At 37.0% G+C, this 20,913-nt stretch overlaps 1 protein-coding gene across 18 annotated transcripts in view; it reads right to left on the minus strand.

The window, feature by feature from the left end:
* The window catches only part of DENND1B (DENN domain containing 1B), a 303,159-nt gene that overhangs the window by 119,923 nt on the left and 162,323 nt on the right, over positions 1-20,913 (minus strand). For 11 of the 18 annotated variants that reach the window (XM_051820442.3, XM_089312037.1, XM_070055067.2 and 8 more), the window contains 2 exons: positions 14,943-14,996; positions 12,320-12,430 (listed from right to left, as the gene is read on the minus strand). In XM_051820442.3, coding sequence (XP_051676402.3) covers positions 12,320-12,430; positions 14,943-14,996 — 165 coding nt within the window. Of the gene's footprint in view, positions 1-12,319; positions 12,431-14,942; positions 14,997-17,601; positions 17,662-20,913 lie in introns of all 18 variants that reach the window. The other 7 variants (XM_070055062.2, XM_070055061.2, XM_051820446.3 and 4 more) reach the window with 1 other exon arrangement.

The following is a 20,913-nucleotide window of genomic DNA, read 5'->3' on the forward strand; positions in this document are numbered from 1 at the left end:
CTAGCTTTTGAAGGCATCCGGAGAGTGAAGAGCAAATGAGATTACCTATCTATCTATCTCTGCCTTTCAAATAAATGTTTTAAAAACTTACTTTTAAATAGAATAACTAAAATCATTTTCATAATGCATACTAAATAAATTGAGCTGATACAGTTAGAAGAACTCATACAAAAGAAAAAGATTGGAAATATTTATCTCCTACATACTTCACTTATAAAATATATATATATTCATATATGGGAACCATATAAAGAGATGAGAATCAGGGCCTATAAAATCAGACAGATAAACTTCGCAATAAAGGTCAGCAATAGTAAACTTAGTCATAGTAATAAGGAAAGATAGAAAGTCCAGTTTCAGGCCATCAGGTCTAACCTGGGTATTGCCACATTTATAGAATGCTTGTCATATGCGAAGCACTGTCATGACTGTTTGAAGTACTCAGATATAACTCTCACAAGAATCATATGAAGAGGCACTACTGTCAGTATCCTCATCTTACAGACCAGGTCACTGAGGGAAAGACTAACCAGCTACCCGTGATCACATGGCTCATCAACAGCAAAGCCCAGATACTAATCAAAGCATGTTGTATCCAGAGAACAGTAACATCTATTTTAAAGTGCCTTTTGACATACAAAGATTTGAAATTTCCATCATTATGAGTTTTTGAATAATGTCTTTTGACTGAAAATATTTTATACTCATTATATAATGAAGAATGCATCTTTGGACTGACCAGTCAAATAAACAGGAACAGCTGACCTTTGTGTGAAAAATGCAGAGGTCTATGACAGACAGAGATCCAATTTACAAAACTTTCCTTAGGCATCATGGTCTCTAACTTGAGCAGGAAGCCACAGAACAGTTTCTCTCAGAAAATGTCAAAGGATAAGATCATGATAAAAAACTCTTTATCATGTCAACCTGCATCTGCAAGTACACAGAAGTTTAAAACCAATGTTCTCATTGCAATATGAAATCTGATGTATTCCTGTTCTTAAACTATATGTATTAAAGTCAGCCTAATAGTAAAATTAAGCCATGTTTTAAGCAACTAAATAAGTATGTATTTTGCAGAAGGAAAAAAATCAAAAGCACATATATCAAAGTCCCGGGGACAGCAGAAAAACACTCCATCTAGTGCGATGCCCACAGCGCTGACAGCACAATTCTAAGCAGCACACCTTGCAGGGAAAGTTCTTGCATTGACTCACTGCTACTCTCATTAATTTCAGTCTCTTATTCACCTATCCACAATGCCTCACTCTTATGTAGAGATCCTACTCATTTCAACTTGAAATCTATATGAGTTACTGAGTGGCAGGTTTATATCTTCTAAGAATGTGTGTACGCACAAAACTGAATGCTTAACTGAATAAACAGTTAATTCATAAATTTAACCACTCTAAATAAGTACAAGTATACAGAATAGATTCCTGCACACCAAAATGTGGTAAAAATCCTGACAAAAGAAAAAACATTTCACAGAAACCAAAAAGAAAGCATGTTTAAACCCAATTTATATTCACATTTAGGCCAGGGCAAGTGTTTGGCACATGGTTGGCCCACCACTTAGGATGCCTGCATCCCACATCAGCACATGGGTTTGAGTCTCACCTCTGATCTCCATTCCATTTTCAGGCTAATGTACACCTGGGAGATAAGGAGAGTACTGATGACAGCTCAAGTAGTTGGGTTCCTGATATCCACATGAGAGACAAATATTGAGTTCTATGGGGATGAACATACTTATAATGATATGTATGCTCTCCCCTGGTCTACCCCTGGCTCTCTGGGTTTTTGGAGAGTGAATCAACAGGTGGGAGACCTCTCTCTATCTTCCTGTCTATTTTTGCCTCTCTGACTTTCAAATAAATAAGTAAAATTTATAAAATAAACAAATAAAGTATAGGCCAAAAAATAATATATCAGAGGAGTATTTGAAAATATGAAGTTATGCCAACTGTAAAATATTCTCACTTGAGCAAAACTCTCATATTCAAATCAGGTGATAGCATAAGGAAATGTTTGGAAACACAGCAATTTTTATAACAACGATGATATTTGGTTGTGTTGTTTTTAAAGTAGAATTCATTTTTAGAGCAGTTTTAGGTTCACAGAAAAACTGAACAGAAAGTACATTTTCAATATACACTTTGCCCCTACATATGCTTAGCTTTCCCCATTATCACTATCTGTCACCCCCGTGACACCCTGGTACAAGTGATGAACCTACACTGACACATCATTATCACCCAAGTCCATAGTTTGCATCAGAGTTCTCTCTTGGTGTTGTACACTCTATGGGTATGGATATATTTTTAATTATATTTATCTACCATTATTTAGTAATATATGGGAGAGAGTGAGGGAGGGCATTATGGTTATCTTCTTAGAATTTTATCTATGATACATGAAATTCATTCTCTTTATATTAATTTTTTTTTAATTTCTGTAAAATACTCAAATAGAAATTTAACAAAATATACATAAATCTATACAAGTAGATTACAAACCGTCATGAAAGTAATCTAAGAATTAAATAAATGGAGAGACACTCTATATTCATAGAAAAGAAAATTCAATATTGACAAGATGTCAATTCTTCCCAATTTGATCTTTTAGGTTCAATGCAATCTGAATCAAAATTCTAGCAAGTTATTTTGTGGTTATCAGCAAGCTGATTCTAATGTTTATAAGGAGAACTGAAAGACTCAGAGCAGCGAACACAATTTGAAAGAGAAGAGAAAAAGTGAAGCAGTGACATTATTGAACTTAAAAAACTAACTACAATCAATACAGTGTTGTAAGAATGAAGATTCCTAGAAACCTAGAAATAAACTTGCCATATGATACAATAATACCATTACAGATATATACCCAAAAGACAGGAACTCAAAGTATCAAAGAGATACCTGCAACACTATGATTACTTCAACATTGTTCATAACAGCCAAAACATGAAATCAACCAAGATGTCCACTATCAGATAAACAGATAAAGAAAATGTGGTAAATTTGAATAATGAGATATTATTCACCTATAAAAAAGAATGAAATTCTATCATTTGCATCAAAATGGTTGCAACTAGAGGACAGCATGTTGAGTGAAATAAGCCAGACACAGAAAAACAAATACAGCAAATCTGCTCTTATTTAGGGGAGCCAAAAAAAGAAAAAAAATCCAAAAACAAAAAAGAAATGCCTGTGTCAGTTTTGTTACAACTTAAATGTTTTATCAAACTTTGTTTTAAATCTTTGTCAAAATGTAAAGAATGATATACTACTGTAGATTTAATGATCTGTGACTAAAGTTCACTGTATATGAGTGAAACTGATATTCCTACTGAACTATGGTCTTTTTATTTGTTGAGCTCTTTATTTACTGGAGCATTAAGCCTTTGACTATTAAGTAAATTGAAAACACTATCTCAAATTTTTAAAAAAAAATTTCTAAAAAGACAGTGTTGTACTGAAGAAAAAATAAATAGATCAACAGAACATAACAGAGAACCCAGGGGCTGACATCATGGCGTAGGGAGATAAGCCACCACCTATGATGCCAGCATTCCATGTGGGTGTCGGGTCGAGTCCTGGTTGCCCCATTTCGGATCCAGCTCCCTGCTAGTGCCCTAGGAAAAACAGAAAAGGGTCCAAGTGCTTGGGCCACGGTCACCTACATGGGAGACCCAGATGAGGCTCCTGACTCTTTGCTTTCGCCTGGCCCAGCCCTAGCTGTTGTGGTCATCTGGGGAGAGACAGGAGATGGAAGATCCAACTCTCTCTCTCTCTCCTTGCTCTCTCTCTCTCCCCCTCCCCATGTAACTCTTTCAAATAAATAAATCTCTTAAAAAATGAACAGGCCAGAAATATATTAATATAATTATTATCAATCACTCTTTTACAAAAAAGAAAAGGCAATACAATGGAGAAAATATGGTCTTTTCAACTAGTAATTCTGAAACAACTAGACATTCACATGCCAAAAAGGAATCAAGTGGCTTATATGAAGTCACCTGGCCTATTGGTCAAGTAGTCAGGACGGAAACACAAATCTCTAACTCTAAAGTCATTAATAGAATCATACTAATAACACATCTTCAGATAATATTTCAAATAGCCAATAAATAAAATTCAATTGGCTAGAGCTATTTTTTAAATTTTTTAGTTACATTTGAAAAACACAATTTAAAATCTCTCATCAGGAACAAAACCAAACTGACTGTAAACCACTAGCAATGGAAAAGGAGACAATCATAACTAGAAAGCAATCATAAAATAACCTCTAAATCTTTGTAAGTGTAGTTAATAAATCACAGATAATTTATAAATCAACTTCAGTTGAAAATAACTATACATATATACATTTCAATGTTAAAACTGTAATTATAACCTTCCCTTATATATGCTTAACATACATTTGTGTGTTTACTATGCGTATCAGATATAAACACATACATTATACATAAATGTGTGTGTGTGAAAATGAATGAAAATGCACTGGTAGTAAAAGACATCAAGCCCTTCCCCCCTTAAAAGCAGACACTAAACAAATACTTGTTAAAGAGATGTCCTGTGAGTGTCATTCTACACTTTTCCTTTTCCCTATGTCTTCCTTATCTACTTTCAAGTGGACACTATGTCCAACAGGCTTTTCCTTAGAAATGTATTCTAAAATCCAACCTCACTTTCCTCTATGGCCACTGTCCTAATTCAGGAGCTATTCACCTCTTCCTTTTATTCCAGTAACACTCTTTGAATTGGTCTTTTCTAAGGTTTTCCCTATTCCATTTCTTCTCTTATAAAATGCCAATAGTGTTATTTTCCCCCAAAACAAAGTTGGTTTTATATCATGCAGATTATTTTTGTCCCCATAATCTACTGGATAAAATCCAAATTCCCTAATTTAGCAAAAATGATTCTTGACAATCTGGATACGCTTTATCTCCCCAATTAGATTGGTAGTGTGACCTTCTCTCTCTCTCTCTATCTCTCTCTCTCTCTCCCTCTCTCCCTCTCTCTTTAAACACACACACATAACATAAATATATCCTAGATGTGACAGAAATTCTTTTCAAGAATGTGGTATTATTTTAGTTAACTTTTTTTTTTTTTTTTTTTTTTTTTGGACAGGCTGAGTGGACAGTGAGAGAGAGAGACAGAGAGAAAGGTCTTGCTTTTCCGTTGGTTCACCCTCAACGGCCGCTGCGGCCAGCGCACTGCGGCCGGCGCACCACGCTGATCTGAAGGCAGGAGTCAGGTGCTCCTCCTGGTCTCCCATGCAGGTGTAGGGCCCAACCAAGTGGGCCATCCTCCACTGCACTCCTGGGCCACAGCAGAGAGCTGGCCTGGAAGGGGGGCAACCGGGACAGAATTCAGCGCCCCGACCGGGACTAGAACCCGGTGTGCCGGCGCCGCAAGGCGGAGGATTAGCCTATTGAGCCACGGCGCCGGCCTTGTCTTCTTCTTTTTTTTTTTTTTTTTGACAGGCAGAGTGGACAGTGAGAGAGAGAGACAGAGAGAAAGGTCTTCCTTTGCCGTTGGTTCACCCTCCAATGGCCGCCGCAGCTGGCGCGCTGTGGCCGGTGCACCACGATGATCCGAAGGCAGGAACCAGGTGCTTCTCCTGGTCTCCCATGGGGTGCAGGACCAAGCACTTGGGCCATCCTCCACTGCACTCCCTGGCCACAGCAGAGAGCTGGCCTGGAAGGGGGGCAACCAGGACAGAATCCGGCACCCCAACCGGGACTAGAACCCGGTGTGCCGGCGCCGCTAGGCGGAGGATTAGCCTAGTGAGCTGAGGCGCCGGCGGGCCTTGTCTTCTACAGAGCTCAGGATTGTGAGGAGATGGGAGAGGGAGAGGAAAAAGGAGGCGGGATGGGAGTTGGGTGGGTGGGGTTATGGGGGAAAGAACAACTATATTCCTAAAGTTGTATCTATGAAAAAATGCATTCATTAAATAAAAAATCTAAAAAACAGGACACTGCTCAGGATGACTTAAGTGCTCCATAAATCAATAATTATTCAACAAATGAACAAATGAACCCTTTCAAAGGGAGAAAGCAGTACATATTCTACTTAGTATCATATGCAAAACTAGGGGTTGGTGTTGTGGCACATGGTGGGTTAAGCTGCTGCTTTGTAATGCGGGCATCCCATATTGGAATGCCAGTTCCAGTTCCAATCCCAGCTGCTGTGTTCCCTGGCTATCTTTCAGGTAATGCACCAGGGAGGCAGTAGACGAAGGCCCACATGACTGGGTATCTACTACCCATGTGTGATATCTACAAGTATTTCCCAGCTCCTGGCTTTGGCCTAGCCTATCCCTGGCTCTTGTGGCCATTTGGGGAACAAACCAGCAGATGAAAGATTTATCTCCTCTTCTCCCTCTCCCTCTGCCTCCTCCTCTCCCCTAACCTCTTTCTCTGTCATTCTGCCTTCCAAATACGTTAAGATTATAAAATAGAAGATCCAAACAAAAGATAAGTGTCAGGACTAAAAGTACTATTAAAAAATGAGGGAGCTATTGTGGGATAACTGATTAGACCTGCAAACACAAGGGAAAACTGTGAATTTACTAATGGTGACTGGAATAAAAACTGAAAGTTGCTAGGGAAGGGCTGCTACTTTGAGGCAGAAGGCAAAGATGTGCCTGGTTTCTGAGACAGTCATTCTAAAAGTTCTGGCTCACTCCAAAGTATTTATGTTGAAAATACATACTCTGGAGTGAGACAGAACTGGTTTAGCCACTTACTAGTTCTATGCACAATTTACCCAGTCTACATTTAAAAATCCTCATCTTCATCTGTCCACAGTGGATAAACAAATGCACTAACCCCAGAGTAAGTTATAATTAAATTAATTTAAATAAATTGCTCAGAAAGGTAACAGATTCACAGTATGCACTATCCTATATATAGGTGATATTCTTGCTACTGTCACCATTATCATTTGATGTTAAGGGAGAAACTGCTAACATTCAGTACATGTGACTTGAAAATGATTTTTGTGGGAAGTGATAGCTGCCTAATCTGAGGCAGTGGGGAGCTGCAATGGAGAGTAGGTATCAGGACAGACAAGACTAAGGAAATAGGAGATATAGGGTTGAGGTAGGGGAGAAGATGAGAGGGACAGGCCATTCACCAAATCATCCCTATATAGTATGAAAAGGAGACTATGAGGGGAAACGATGGCGAGTTCCACGTGGAAATGTTGAGTGAGACTTCCGCAATGAGTTAGACTGCAGAATGTAACCTAAAGAAGCTCATCAGAACAGAAAAACCTGACTAACTGAAAAGCAGAAAAAAAGTAGTAGGTAAAATCATGTAAATATAGAAAGTACATCTTAAAATAAATATACTGTCCTCAACCATAGTTTAACTAAAAAAAAAACAAAAATGTATACAATTTTACTTAATATTGCTAATCACAATCACAAAAAATTAAGTCATGATTCTCTATAGAAAACACTACAGTAACTGAAATCATCTAAGGCCACTTTTGCATAGGGACCAGGTTACAGGACCAAGAGGAAAGACAATTTAATACACTTGCAAATAATTCCATAATTGTTATATTAAAAACTCTATGAGTTAAAAGCAAATTGTTTACTTTTAGAAGATAAATGAACTAAACCAAAAGGCAGAAACATGTGATTTAATTTTAAATGAAAAACAGCTTTTAGCATCACAAGAGTTTGAACATAAAACATCTCGAGTTTTCCTTTCTGAAACGTCTCTTCCACAAAGCCCCAGAGATCCCTTCCCACAAAGTGCTTCCTGACAGCCTCATCAGTCCCATCTCCACACTCCAGTCACAGCCACTTTGCATTTAAGGACAACACAATATTCAGAACTGCAGTACACACATCTCACAACACAGTGGTAAGTAGAACTGCTAGCTACAATTTCAGGTGACATAACTGGCTGCCATGGACCTTGGAGAGAATTAAAAAATCTTAAAACTGATCCCAGAATATCTCTCCAAAAGATCCTGCTAACAACCTCTAACTGCACCACCCTGATGCAACTTCAAAGCACAGGGACAAAGACGCACGTCACTAGCCTTAACTCGCGAATGAGCTGGGGTCCTCTTTGTTCTTTCACCAACTGTGTAATCCTTAATATCCAGAAAGATTGTGCTCCAGTTCCGGATTCAGTGCTGATACAAGCAGCACCATTAGGAAACAAATGAGGAATACAGATAACCCAGACGGAGAGGTTGACATCCTCCGGACTCCCCCGCCATCCAGCTAGACCGATAAACCCACATTGTAAGAGCTGATTTTCTGGGGATCACAAGATTTCTTTCTGCATCTGCCCCTGATGGCATTAATGAGAAGGAGAAAAAAAGCATATGCTAAATGCCTGGGGGCAACTATAACAAAGGAAGAAATTATAGTTAACACAATTCCAGCACTCACCACGTACTGCTTGTTCTAAATATTCCAGAAATAACAGGCACCACACAATCAACCTTGTAACTAATGGGCTTAGACTTTACAAGGGTGATGTTTACCAACTAAATGTTGGTCAAAACTGTAGCTAACATTTAGACATCTGCTTTATGGAGAAATATCCCTTCCACCTGCTTCTATGGGCCACAAAAATACACTCTAGTTAACATATTACTGACAGGATGATGAGAAAGCTCCTGTCAGAGGCCGGCCAGCCGGGTGTTTGAGACAAAATGCACAGCCCCAGCTGACTAGTTAGAGACAGTCTGTGAGGTACAATTATAGAGGCATGTGACAAGGCTTCATGCCTGACTGATTTGAGAACCAATGACATGGCTATCCTCCCTACCCATGGTCACAGAACAGCGATAAGTCAACTGATACACACTTGTAATACCATGATTTATTCCTTTGCTTTCAATACATAAGACTGATACAGTGTTCTGCTAGTCTACCAAGATTCACTTGGGGCTTACACACTGAGGTCCTGCCTACAGCATGCATAAAATCATGTTCTTATTCAGAGCTACCAGAAACCCTTCTGGATACGCATTAAGCGTAAACTACAAACCATCAAAATAAAGACAAAACTGATGATGTGCCGATCCATTAAACTCAAACATGCAAAAATACAAAAACAGGTCCCGACACCATTCCACATTTTAATATAAGAAGATAAAACCATTAAATTGTTTAAAATATAAGATTCTTCATTTTTTTGCTTACATAGCTTAAATTTGACTTTTTAATTTATAAGTTTATAAAGATTCCAATTATAACTTTTAACTACAAACAGCATCCAACAAAGGGACTGTCTCTACCAAAAAAATCACCACCAAAATCTGCAACAAGCTGTAAGGTTGGCACATATTATACTACTACAATACAAGAAGTTATTTTTGTTCCAGAGTAAATAATACAGGCAGATACAACTCCTGAAACCACAACAGAATTATTAATGTTAAGATACTTTAACTTATATTATATTCTTCCAAAAAGTTTTGCTGTAGATTTGAAAAGTGAGTAAAATGCAGTTTCTTACATTAATATTAAATACATCACAATCTTCCTGGTAAACAGAAATATAAGAAATTTATATTTTAAGCACAAAACTTAACAGCAGTTAATTCATTGGGGATTTCAGAGATTTTCTTAAATTCTTTTTGAAAACCAGTTCATCTCTCATTTATTTATTTATTTTGACAGGCAGAATGGACAGTGAGAGAGAGAGAGACAGAGAGAAAGGTCTTCCTTTTTCTGTTGGTTCACCCCCAAGTGGCCGCTGCGGCCGGCACGCTGCGGCCGGCGCACCGCGCTGATCTGAAGGCAGGAGCCAGGTGCTTCTCCTGGTCTCCCATGGGGTGCAGGGCCCAAGCACTTGGGCCATCCTCCACTGCACTCCCGGGCCATAGCAGAGAGCTGGCCTGGAAGAGGGGCAACCGGGACAGAATCCGGTGCCCCGACCGGGACTAGAACCCAGGGTGCCGCAGCAGGCGGAGGATTAGCCTATTGAGTCGCTGCGCCGGCCTCATCTCTCATTTATGTTACAGCACTAATCTTTGATCTGACATGCTACTGAGCATGGAATTTATAGCAAATAAATTTTAATGTATTTCATATATAAAAGAATTGTTCAAGATAGATGCAAGTTAAGCAGATTCTCCCACACAGGAAGGGTACATGGGATCACAAAAGAGAACTTGGATTATGCTTATTTTATCAGTCCCACTGCCTAGAGAGTAACCAAAACAGAGATGGTAACTTAGAGGTGACATCACAATCAAGTTTACATGAACTGTCATAAACAACTGGTACTGAGTAGACCTTGGACACAGGAAAGAACTCCCTGAATAACACTAAGCCTTTAGGATAACAAATTTTTTTTTTAAGTTAAATATTAAGTTAAAGGTTGGTCACATTACTTCTTGCTCTAAACTGCAGATCCAGACTATTATAGTTAGTAATCTTTGAAGATTTTTCCTCCACAGACATGTTTTTTTTTTTTTTTACTATGTACTTCATGCCAGTTTGATATAAGAACCGAGGTTGCCTGGATTTTGCTTCACTTAATTATGAGCTTATAATCCTTAGAAAATGCATGGCACATCATATTTGCCTAAGAAATAATTATATTAATTAATCCTGATAAGAATTAGTTCCTGGGCTTCTAAGACAGCTTGTACTATTTTTAATATTAAAAATAAAATCCATATAGAAATATCCTTTATTACAATGCTAAAATGTTTAAAAAATGAGGAGGAGAAGAATGATTTTACTTCAATGCTAAGTTTGAAATAGTATAAAAGCAAATATGTAAAAGTACCAGATGATTTAGAGTGAATTTCTCAACTCTTTAATATGGGGAAGAAAAGACAAATAACTACTCACTCTTTTAAATTTATATATTTTTTCAATATTTTTTAACATACAGTTTCAATATTTCAACATTTTTGGAAAGTTAGCATATCAATATTACAAGGGAAACTCTCAAAATTGCATTTTTTTAATTGAAAATAACCCAAAAATTAGAATCAGAAGACTCAGTTTCACATCACCTGACTTCAATTATTTGTTTGACCTTGGGGTGGGCATTTTAATATCTTTCCCACCGTTGAGTACTAATTAAACACATCCTGGGGCCTGAGCTGAGGTGTAGCTGGTAAAGCTGCTGCCTGCAGTGCCAGCATTACATACAGGTGCCAGTTCGAGTCCTGGCTGCTCCACTTCCAATCCAGCTCTCTGCTATGGCCTGGGGAAGCAGTAGAAGATGGCCCAAGTCCTTGGGCCCCTGCACCCATGTGAGAGACCCAGAAGAAGCTCCTGGCTCCTGGCTTCAGGCCATTGCAGCCAATTGGGTAGTGAACCAGCAGATAAAAGATCTCTTTCTCTCTCTCTGCCTCTTCTCCCTCTGTGTAATTCTGACTTTCAAATAAATAAATAAATCTTTGGAAAAAAATAAAAAAACCAGATACATCCTAAGAAATCCTAGAAGTCCTCCTTTGAAATGGTAGAATAAGATTTTTATTTCTACAATAGGAAAATAAAACATTACAAGTCTTCATTTTTTAATCAATTAAACCAATGTTGGGAGAAGCAACTTCATATAATATTGAATAATCTTAATATCAGAAAGATTATTCAAAACTACATTTAAATTTGAATTAAAATTTAAAGTTGAAAATGCTAATTTTTAATGATTAAACAAGAAAAATTATGAAATCTAACAAGATATTTTTGAATATTTTTCTATGACCCAAGAAAATCCTCTAATCTCATTGCCTTTACCACAGTAATGACAATCATCCAAAAGAACACTTTAGTGAGTGTCCTACAACCTGTGACTTTTAATAAAGGCTACTTTGACTGTTAAGTTATTATCAGTCTGAAGAGCTCCTCCAAATGAGGACTATTATCAAGTCTACTTCCAAACCACCACTTGGCAACAAAGATGAATCCCCCCATTACCAGGTTAGGACAGCAGCTATTATCATGGCCTCTTGATTTCTTTCAAGTAGCTCCAGTGGAAAAAGCTACAAGTGAATAATAAAGATTTCATAATAGCTCTTAAGAATTCTTTATATGGTAGAAGGCACTAAAATGAACTCTGGAGAGTTAAAAAGGAAAAAAAAAAAAACCTCTCATCTTCTGATAAGAAAAAATAATTAACCTGCCTTAATGCATCTGAGAAGGCCTTCTATAAATCAGACTTTTGTACTTCGAGAGCCAGATTAAAACCATATATCTGAAAAGTATGTAGACATTGTCTGGTAAGCACACACAGCACATTTCTACATCTGCAGAGGTTTCGGCCTCTTTGTGGGACATCAATGCATGCTACCTGAAAGGAAGGCGAAGTACTCACAGTGCTTAATTTGCTAGAGGTAATGACGATGCGCCTTTCGTGCAGCATACTGGCGTACAGCTGCAGCATGTTGTTCACGTCCACAGCAACAAAATATTCTGTAAGATTTCTCTGCACAAGTGAAAAGCAACTGCGTAAGTCACAGCTCTTGGTGAATAGGAAGGCAAACTTTTTATACAGCTAACCAAAAATGTCATAAAGTTCAAAGGATATTATTATTTTTTAAAAAAAGCATTCATTAAATTAAATTTAATACCATTCTGCTGCCATATAAATCATGTAGTAGTCTCTTATTACTTGGATCACAACCCTTTTTTAGGAAAGTGCTTCTCGGAGTATGATCAGAGAGGGGTACACTTTCCCACCTTGCACAAGCCCCTCCTTCCAAGTAGTTGAAAAGTCTTTGAGCAGAAGTTGACTTCTTGGGCCCTCACCTGGACCTGCAGAATTATAATCTGCAGAGTATCGCCCCAGGAATCTTCCTTTGAAACATGCCCAGTGATTCTCATACACACTAAAATTTGAGAAATTGCTACCCCCAAAAATCTATTTGTATCTGTCCATGTTTGCCATAAACTCTGTAGGCAAAACCACTAAATGATACCAGTTACTATAATCAGTCCTTCGGTTCTTCATTAGGGAAAAATCCCTTGCTTATAACGCACATCAGGCTTGCTTCATATCACTACATCAAAGTACAATTCAGTGATGTCCTAAACTGATTCCTTCCATTAGCACTTGAAATTGCTTCCCACCCAAAAGAACAAGATAGGGACAAAATACACTGACACTGACTTTTAGATCCTCTTCTTATTATTACTTATTTTTAATCTTCTGCAATCAAACTAAAGCACATCAGAAAGCAACAAAGTAAGGGGCTGAATTAGATAATCGAATAAATTTGGAATATAGTACCAAGTAAGATTATGAGTAGGTGGGCTAAAACTTTTAGTTGGGCAAGAAAACAAGAAATCCAACTGCTTCTTCAATTTCCAAAAAGTCGAATCTTTACCATGACAAAGTGGTAACCATGGCAGCGCATATCAACAGAATCTATATCTGTGAGTGATGCTGAATTTTGGGGGAAAAGGTTAATTTCCTATTTTCTGTATTTGAAGCCTGCTTTTACCACCCAATTCAACTCTTCACAGACAAAATCACTTTTATGGTATTTGATGATAGAATTTTTCTTTTATCTCAAAAACAAATAATTTTTAGATGGGAGATTATTTCTCAGTCAATAAGGCTGCCTATGTTTATATCCTCACTTCTTCTTTTCCAAACACAAGACTTTTACAAAATAAAATACATCAAAGGAGATGCAAAATTATATATTCTCAGCAGTTTTTCCTTAGAATGCTTGTTTCCTTAAAGCTTTCAAAGTAATGTTTTTTTTGAATCTGTGGCATTTGTTAAGTCAAGTTGGATGTGAGTAAATTTAAGAGAAATGTAAACAGTAGAGAAAAGTAGACGGCAGTAAGATTAACTTTGTATTAGAAATGCTGAGGTGAATGGGCCAGTCACACAAGTGAAGGCATGGTCAGTCAGGCTTATGGAATACATAACAGGGTGCCCAGCCCACAGTGTTCAGCAGTCACGACTTCAGGGTCTACTCTGCGACTGAGAGCTTTGATGACCTATCTCAGAACTACACGAAGAGAAACTTGATGCAAAGTCTTTTTACAGGTGTTATCTATTCATCTGTATTGAAACACCATTGGCAGTCCTAGTTTGATGCTAGAAAATTTACAATTATCTTCTTGGATGTTATTAATTCCCCATGTGCTTTGACAAAGCAAACACTCAGTAGGTTTGAAAACATATTTGGAAAAATGGTAGGATTCTGCAGTAAATAATATGCATATCGGAAATATTGTTTTCCTGTTGGTTCTACCCCTCACTTTGATTGGATTATTTCTACTGATTCATTTCTGTTTTCTAAAGGGATCTGGAGAAAAAAATATGTAAAAAAAATTTCCCTTTCACATACTTATCAAAAAGCATAAAATGTATTTTATTACTTCATTATCTATGTAAGCTTTTCTATAAAATATAAATTTGTAATAACTACTTAAACACTGAAAATAATTCTAGTATAGATAATTAGGGCTCTAAAGAGCATGTGAAATTCAGAAATTAATTTTTATAATACTTTCACACCTTACAAAAGAGGTATTACCATAAATTAAAATCAATAAATTAAGGATATCTAAAATGTGAATAGTTACACACAAGGAATCTAAAGTACTCCTGCCAGTTCACTAAAGTGACTACTTGTATGAAGACATTTCCCATTGCTAGAATTCCTCTGCACAAGTAGATGCCACCTGCTGAGACCTGCTGGATCAGACACTGGGGAGTATAGAACCTGATTAGATATACATGATCCTAACTATTCCAAACCACAGAAATACATTTTCCCTCACCATTTTCCTTGTCTACAGCCAGATTTTAAGAAAGGTGTAAAGGGGTAGATACAAAAAGAGAAAAAAGATAATACCATCATTCCTTATTTCTTCAGTATTTCTCAATAACACAGGTAATTACTATGTATCCTATTTCTCTATACAGAAGTTCATAAAAACAATGAGACCAAAATAAAGTAGAAAACAGAAAAACTTACACTCTCAGGTATTGTGGGGAGTCCAGTTACGTCAGGGGTAATGAAGTAGGAATGCTGATCAACAGAAATGAATCACATAAGAAAAGGAGAGTTAAAATTTTATGACATACATAAAATCCTCATGTAACTGAGGATAAAGACAAGAAAAAATACTGGCTAAATTAATAAGTCCATAGCCTGGCACAGGATTTGCTGAATTTGAGAGATCTGTAAGATGATGTGATTTAATAGCTTTAATAGTTAGGTGTCAATTAAAACTAATTCACTGAAAAATTGAACAAAATTGAAATAACGACTGAACACCAAAAAGGAAACCTGTTGAAGTGAAATGGACACTATGAGAAAAGGTGACTTGATCAGCATTGCCCTGACTGTTAATGAACAACTTAATACATTATCCCTCTTAGTATTTTTTGTCTGTTCTACTTAATACTACTGGTTTAATTCTGTAATTAATACACAGTTATTCTTAAGTGTTGAAATTTAACTGAAATGTGATCCCTGTTAAACATAAGAGTAGGAATAAGAGAGGGAAGAGATGTACAATTTGGGACATGCTCAAGCTGACTTGCCCCAAATGGTAGAGTTAGAAACATACCAGGGGATTCCAATTCAATCCCATCAAGGTGGCATGTACCAATGCCATCTCACTAGTCCAAGTGATCAATTTCAGTTCACAATTGATCATAATGAAAGGACTAAGAGTCAAAGGGATCACATAAACAAGTCTAGTACCTGCTAATACTAACCGATAGAATAAATAAAAGGGAGAGTGATCCAACATGGGAAGCGAGATACACAGCAGACTCATAGAATGGTGGATGTCCTAAACAGCACTCTGGCCTCAGAATCAGCCCTTAAGGCACGTGGATCTGGCTGAAAAGCCCATGAGAGTATTTCAGGCATAGAAAGCCAAGACACTCTGGCAAAACAAAAAGACTTAAATGAGAGATCTCTGTGAGTGAGATCCCAGTGGAAAGAATAGGTCATCAAAGAAGGAGGTACCTTTCTCTGAAGGGAGGAGAGAACCTCCACTTTGACTATGACCTTGTCTAAACAAGATAAGAGTCGGAGAACTCAAAAGGCTTCCATAGCCTTGGAAACTCATGACTGGAGCATAGGGAGATTCCTGATGCCATAAGCAAGCGTGTCAATTTGTTAAGTCAACAACAGGAGTCACTGTGCACTTACTCCTCATGTAGGATCTCTGTCCTTAATGTGCTGTACACTGAGATTTAATGCTATAACGAGTACTCAAACAGTATATTTCACTTTGTGTTTCTATGTGGGTGCAAACTGTTGAAATCTTTACTTAATGTATACTATACTGATCTTCTGAAAAAAAATTATCAATTTCCTACTTGACTCTCACTGGGATTAAACATGACAATAGGTCTGATCTGATTTCATCATCATTTAAAAAATCATCTATTATTTTTCACTTTATGTTTCTGTGTGTGAGCAAACTGTTGAAATCTTAATGTATGCTAAACTGATCTTCTGTATATAAAGAGAATCGAAAATGAAGCTTGATGTGAATGGAAGGGGAGAGGGAGTGGGAAAGGGGAGGGTTGCGGGTGGGAGGGATGTTATGGGGGGAAGTCATTGTAATCCATAAGCTGTACTTTGGAAATTTATATTCATTAAATAAAAGTTAAAAAAAAAAAAAAAAAAGAATCCTGGAAAAAGTTTTAAGGTAAAAGAGGGTAAACTGCCCCAGGATTTACATATGTGTGTGTGTGTGTGTGTGTGTGTGTGTGTTTATTTATATGAATATCCACATTCTTAAAACACTTTGAGTTTACGTAGACTAGAAAATAAAGCTTTCTACCCCAAACATATATCAAAATCTATTAAGATTCCTGATTTCTTGTGGCAAATCACATCAAATCTCTTTGGTAAACATTAACCAGTATATTATTTAGAAAGCAGAAATGAAACACAATTTTTCAAAGCTTGAAACTTCTTAAAATATTGTTATGCTTTCCAAACTATAAACCTCTTACATTCAAAGCAATACAATGATTCATGGAAAGATTTATATAAAAAGCATCTTGTGCCTATGCATTCATGTTTCCCACAAAATTCCCAAATCAAAGTGCAATCTAATCACGAAAAGATGTTTTATTTTCTGTTCATATTAGTATCCAAGATAATTTTAATATATCAATCACATAAATATATATTTAATATTGATTTATAGTTAAATATTGGAAATACCTGAGAAACGTATTTTCTAGTCATAATTAGTCAGAACAAGGCTAGTTAGCATGGATGCAATGCATAATTTTCCAGGGTGGAAAAAACCATGAGATAAATCATAAGATCTTCAGATCTCTGAAGATCGTATGATCAAAAATGTGATGGAACTCTCATGCTATGGATGTACATTGATATTACTATACTGAAAATGGAGAATATGCACAGTATGGTCTCCATTTGCTATTTTGATTGGGAAGGGTTTTTTAACAGTACTGTCTTTAACTGAACTTTGCTTTAAAAGATAGTATAAACAGAAAATATACTCCAAAGTATTTTCAATAAAAAGCCAAATTTACCATTTCCCAAAGGACTGAAGCACATCTTAAAATCATAGTGAAAGAATAAATTTTTCCCAATTTAATAGTGATTTTTAGAAGCCAATGTCCTTTTAACTCACCGGTACTAATGAGGGCTGATCTTTCAGAACTTGCTCACTGGCAAAAAATATATCTTGGTTCTTTATAATATATGAGAGAAAAAGTATATTTTACTTTTGTGGGGGGAGCTTACATGAAAAATTCCTGTAAATTTGATACAAATGTAGCTACTTTACTGAAAATACTTATTACTATTACAAATGTTATTTTAAATGTTGTTTTGCTAATGTTATACTAGAAAAATCCTAAACAAACCAATTCATATTGTGAGAGTAGATAATGCTGTGATATTTAATGATTTTGAAATATATTTTCAGAAAGAATGCTTATATTAAATGTTAACTTTTCATAAAATCTCTGATATTCTACTGGCCACTCTCCACTTGTGTTGGCACAAAAACTTTTGTGATTCCATGCTTTGATTTGGGATCACAAAACTAAAAATCTGTTAGTGGTGGAAGACAAGTGTTCGAGTCCCAAATTTGTCACTCCCTAAAAGCACAGAACCAGGCACGTTATTTTAGTCATCTGTTGAAATTATTAATGAACTTGACACAAAGCTAACCAGTTGATTTTGGCAATACTTAAAATACTGCAGGCTTGAAAATAAGGGTACAAGATTTGAAAGCTCACATGGACTTTATGCAAAAGTCTAAATGATCAATAGGTATATATAAAAATGCTGAACATCAATCATGGAAATTAACAATAAAACTACATGGCATTATCACCTTAACCCAGTTAGAACAGAAAGGATACAGAGAAAGTGAAACTCTCATACATTGTTGGTGGGAATTCAAATTAGTGCAGCTATGATGGGGAACATTAAGGGGGTTTCTCAAAAAAATAAAAACAGAACTATCATATGATTCAGTAATCCCACTATTGGGTATAACTAAGAAAAATGAAATCAGTATATCACAGTGTTATCTGCACTCTCAAGTTTACTGCGGCATTATTCAAGTGGCCAAGATACAGAATCATCCTAAATGTCCATCAACAAACATGGATTTTAAAGTGAGATATGTAGCCATAATGGAAAATTTTTCAGCCATAAAAAGGAATGAAATCCTGTCATTTGTAGCAACATGGATGAACCTGGGTTTTTCATGATATATGAAACAAGCCAGGCACAGAAGGACAAATAGCACATTATCTCATTCCTATGTAAAATGTAAAAAGATTGACTAAACAGACATAAAGTAGTAATTATCAGAGGATAAGGAGAGACTGGGCAATGAGTATAAAACTACAGCCAGACCTAAAGTTGTACTCATGAAATTTGGGTTCGTTAAAAAATAAATTAAAAAAAAATCAAAATATTTTAAAAAATAAAAACTACAGCCAGATAGAAGCACCTGTTTCTGGTGTTGTATTACACAATGTGGCACCCCAGTTAGAATGGCTCACATACAGAAATCTACCAACAATAGATGCTGGAGAGGATGTGGGGGAAAAGGGACACTAACCCACTGTTGGTGGGAATGCAAACTGGTTAAGCCACTATGGAAGTCAGTCTGGAGATTCCTCAGAAACCTGAATATAACCCTACCTTACAACCCAGCCATCTCACTCCTTGGAATTTACCCAAAGGAAATGAAATTGGCAAACAAACAAGCTGTCTGCACATTAATGTTTATTGCAGCTCAATTCACAATAGCTAAGACCTGGAACCAACACAAATGCCCATCAACAGTAGACTGGATAAAGAAATTATGGGACATGTACTCTATAGAATACTATACAGCAGTCAAAAACAATAACACCCGGTCATTTGCAACAAGATGGAGGAATCTGGAAAACATTATGCTGAGTGAATTAAGCCAGTCCCAAAGGGACAAATACCATATGTTCTCCCTGATCAGTGACAATTAACTGAGCACCAAAAAGGAAACCAGTTAAAGTGAAATGAACACTATGAGAAACGGTGACTTGATCAGCCCTTGCCCTGACTGTTGATGAACAACTTAATACATTATCCCTCTTAGTATTTTTTTTGTTTGTTCTACTTAATACTTTTGGTTGAATACTGTAATCAATACAGTTATTCTTCAGTGTCGAAAACTGAAAAGTGATCCCTGTTAAATATAAGGGTGGGAATAAGAGAGGGAAGAGATGTGCAATTCGGGACATGCTCAAGCTGACTTACCTCAAACGTTAGAGTTAGAAACATACCAGGGGATTCCAATTCAATCCCATCAAGGTGGCATGTACCAATGCCATCTCACTAGTCCCAGTGATCCATTTCTGTTCACAATTGATCATAATGATAGGACTAAGAGCCAAAGGGATCACATAAACAAGAATAGTGTCTGCAAATACTAGCTGATAGAATAGAAAAGGGAGAGAACGATCCAACATGGGAAGTGAGATACACAGCAGACTCATAGAATGGCAGATGTCCTAAACAGCACTCTGGCCTCAGAATCAGCCCTGAAGGCATGCGGATCCGGCTGAAAAGCCCATGAGAGTATTTCAGGCATGGAAAGCCAAGACACTCTGGCAAAAAATAAATAATTAATTAATTAATTAATTTAAAAAAAAAACACCTAAATGAAAGATCTCCGCCAATGAGATCCCAGTGAAAAGAACAGGTCATCAAAGAAGGAGGTACCTTTCTCTGAAGGGAGGAGAAAACTTCCACTCTGACTACGACCTTGTCTAAATATGATCAGAGTCGGTGAACTCAAAAGACTTCCATAGCCTTGGCAACTTATGACAAGAGCCTAGGGTGATTACTGATGCCATTAACAAGAGTGTCAATTTGTTAAGTCAACAACAGGAGTCACTGTGCACTTACTCCTCATGTAGGATCTCTGTCAATGTGCTGTACATTGCGATTTAATGCTATAACCAGTACTCAAACAGTATTTTTCACTTTGTGTTTCTATGTGGGTGCAAACTGTTGAAATCTTTACTTAATATATGCTAAACTGATCTTCTGTATATAAAGAGAATTGAAAATGAATCTTGATGTGAATGGAAGGGGAGAGGGAGTGGGAAAGGCGAGGGTTGCAGGTGGGAGGGAAGTTGGGGGGGGGGGATAGCCATTGTAATCCATAAGCTGTACTTTGGAAATGTATATTCATTAAATAAAAGTTTAAAAAAAGAAATTCATAAGTAAAAAAAAAAAGAATAATATATAGGGGCCGATGCTGTGGCATAGTGGGTAAAGCTGCTGCCTGCAGTGCTAGTATCTCATATGGGCAACAGTTCGAGACCCAGCTGCTCTACTTCTGACCCTGCTCTCTGCTATGGCCTGGGAAAGCAGCGGAAGATGGCCCAAGTCCTTGGGCACCTGCACTCCAGTGGGAGACCTGGAAGAAACTCCT

This window comes from Oryctolagus cuniculus, chromosome 13 (assembly GCF_051225735.1).
Source record: "Oryctolagus cuniculus isolate XC-2025 breed Fujian yellow rabbit chromosome 13, ASM5122573v1, whole genome shotgun sequence".
Classification (NCBI taxonomy): Eukaryota; Metazoa; Chordata; class Mammalia; order Lagomorpha; family Leporidae; genus Oryctolagus; species Oryctolagus cuniculus.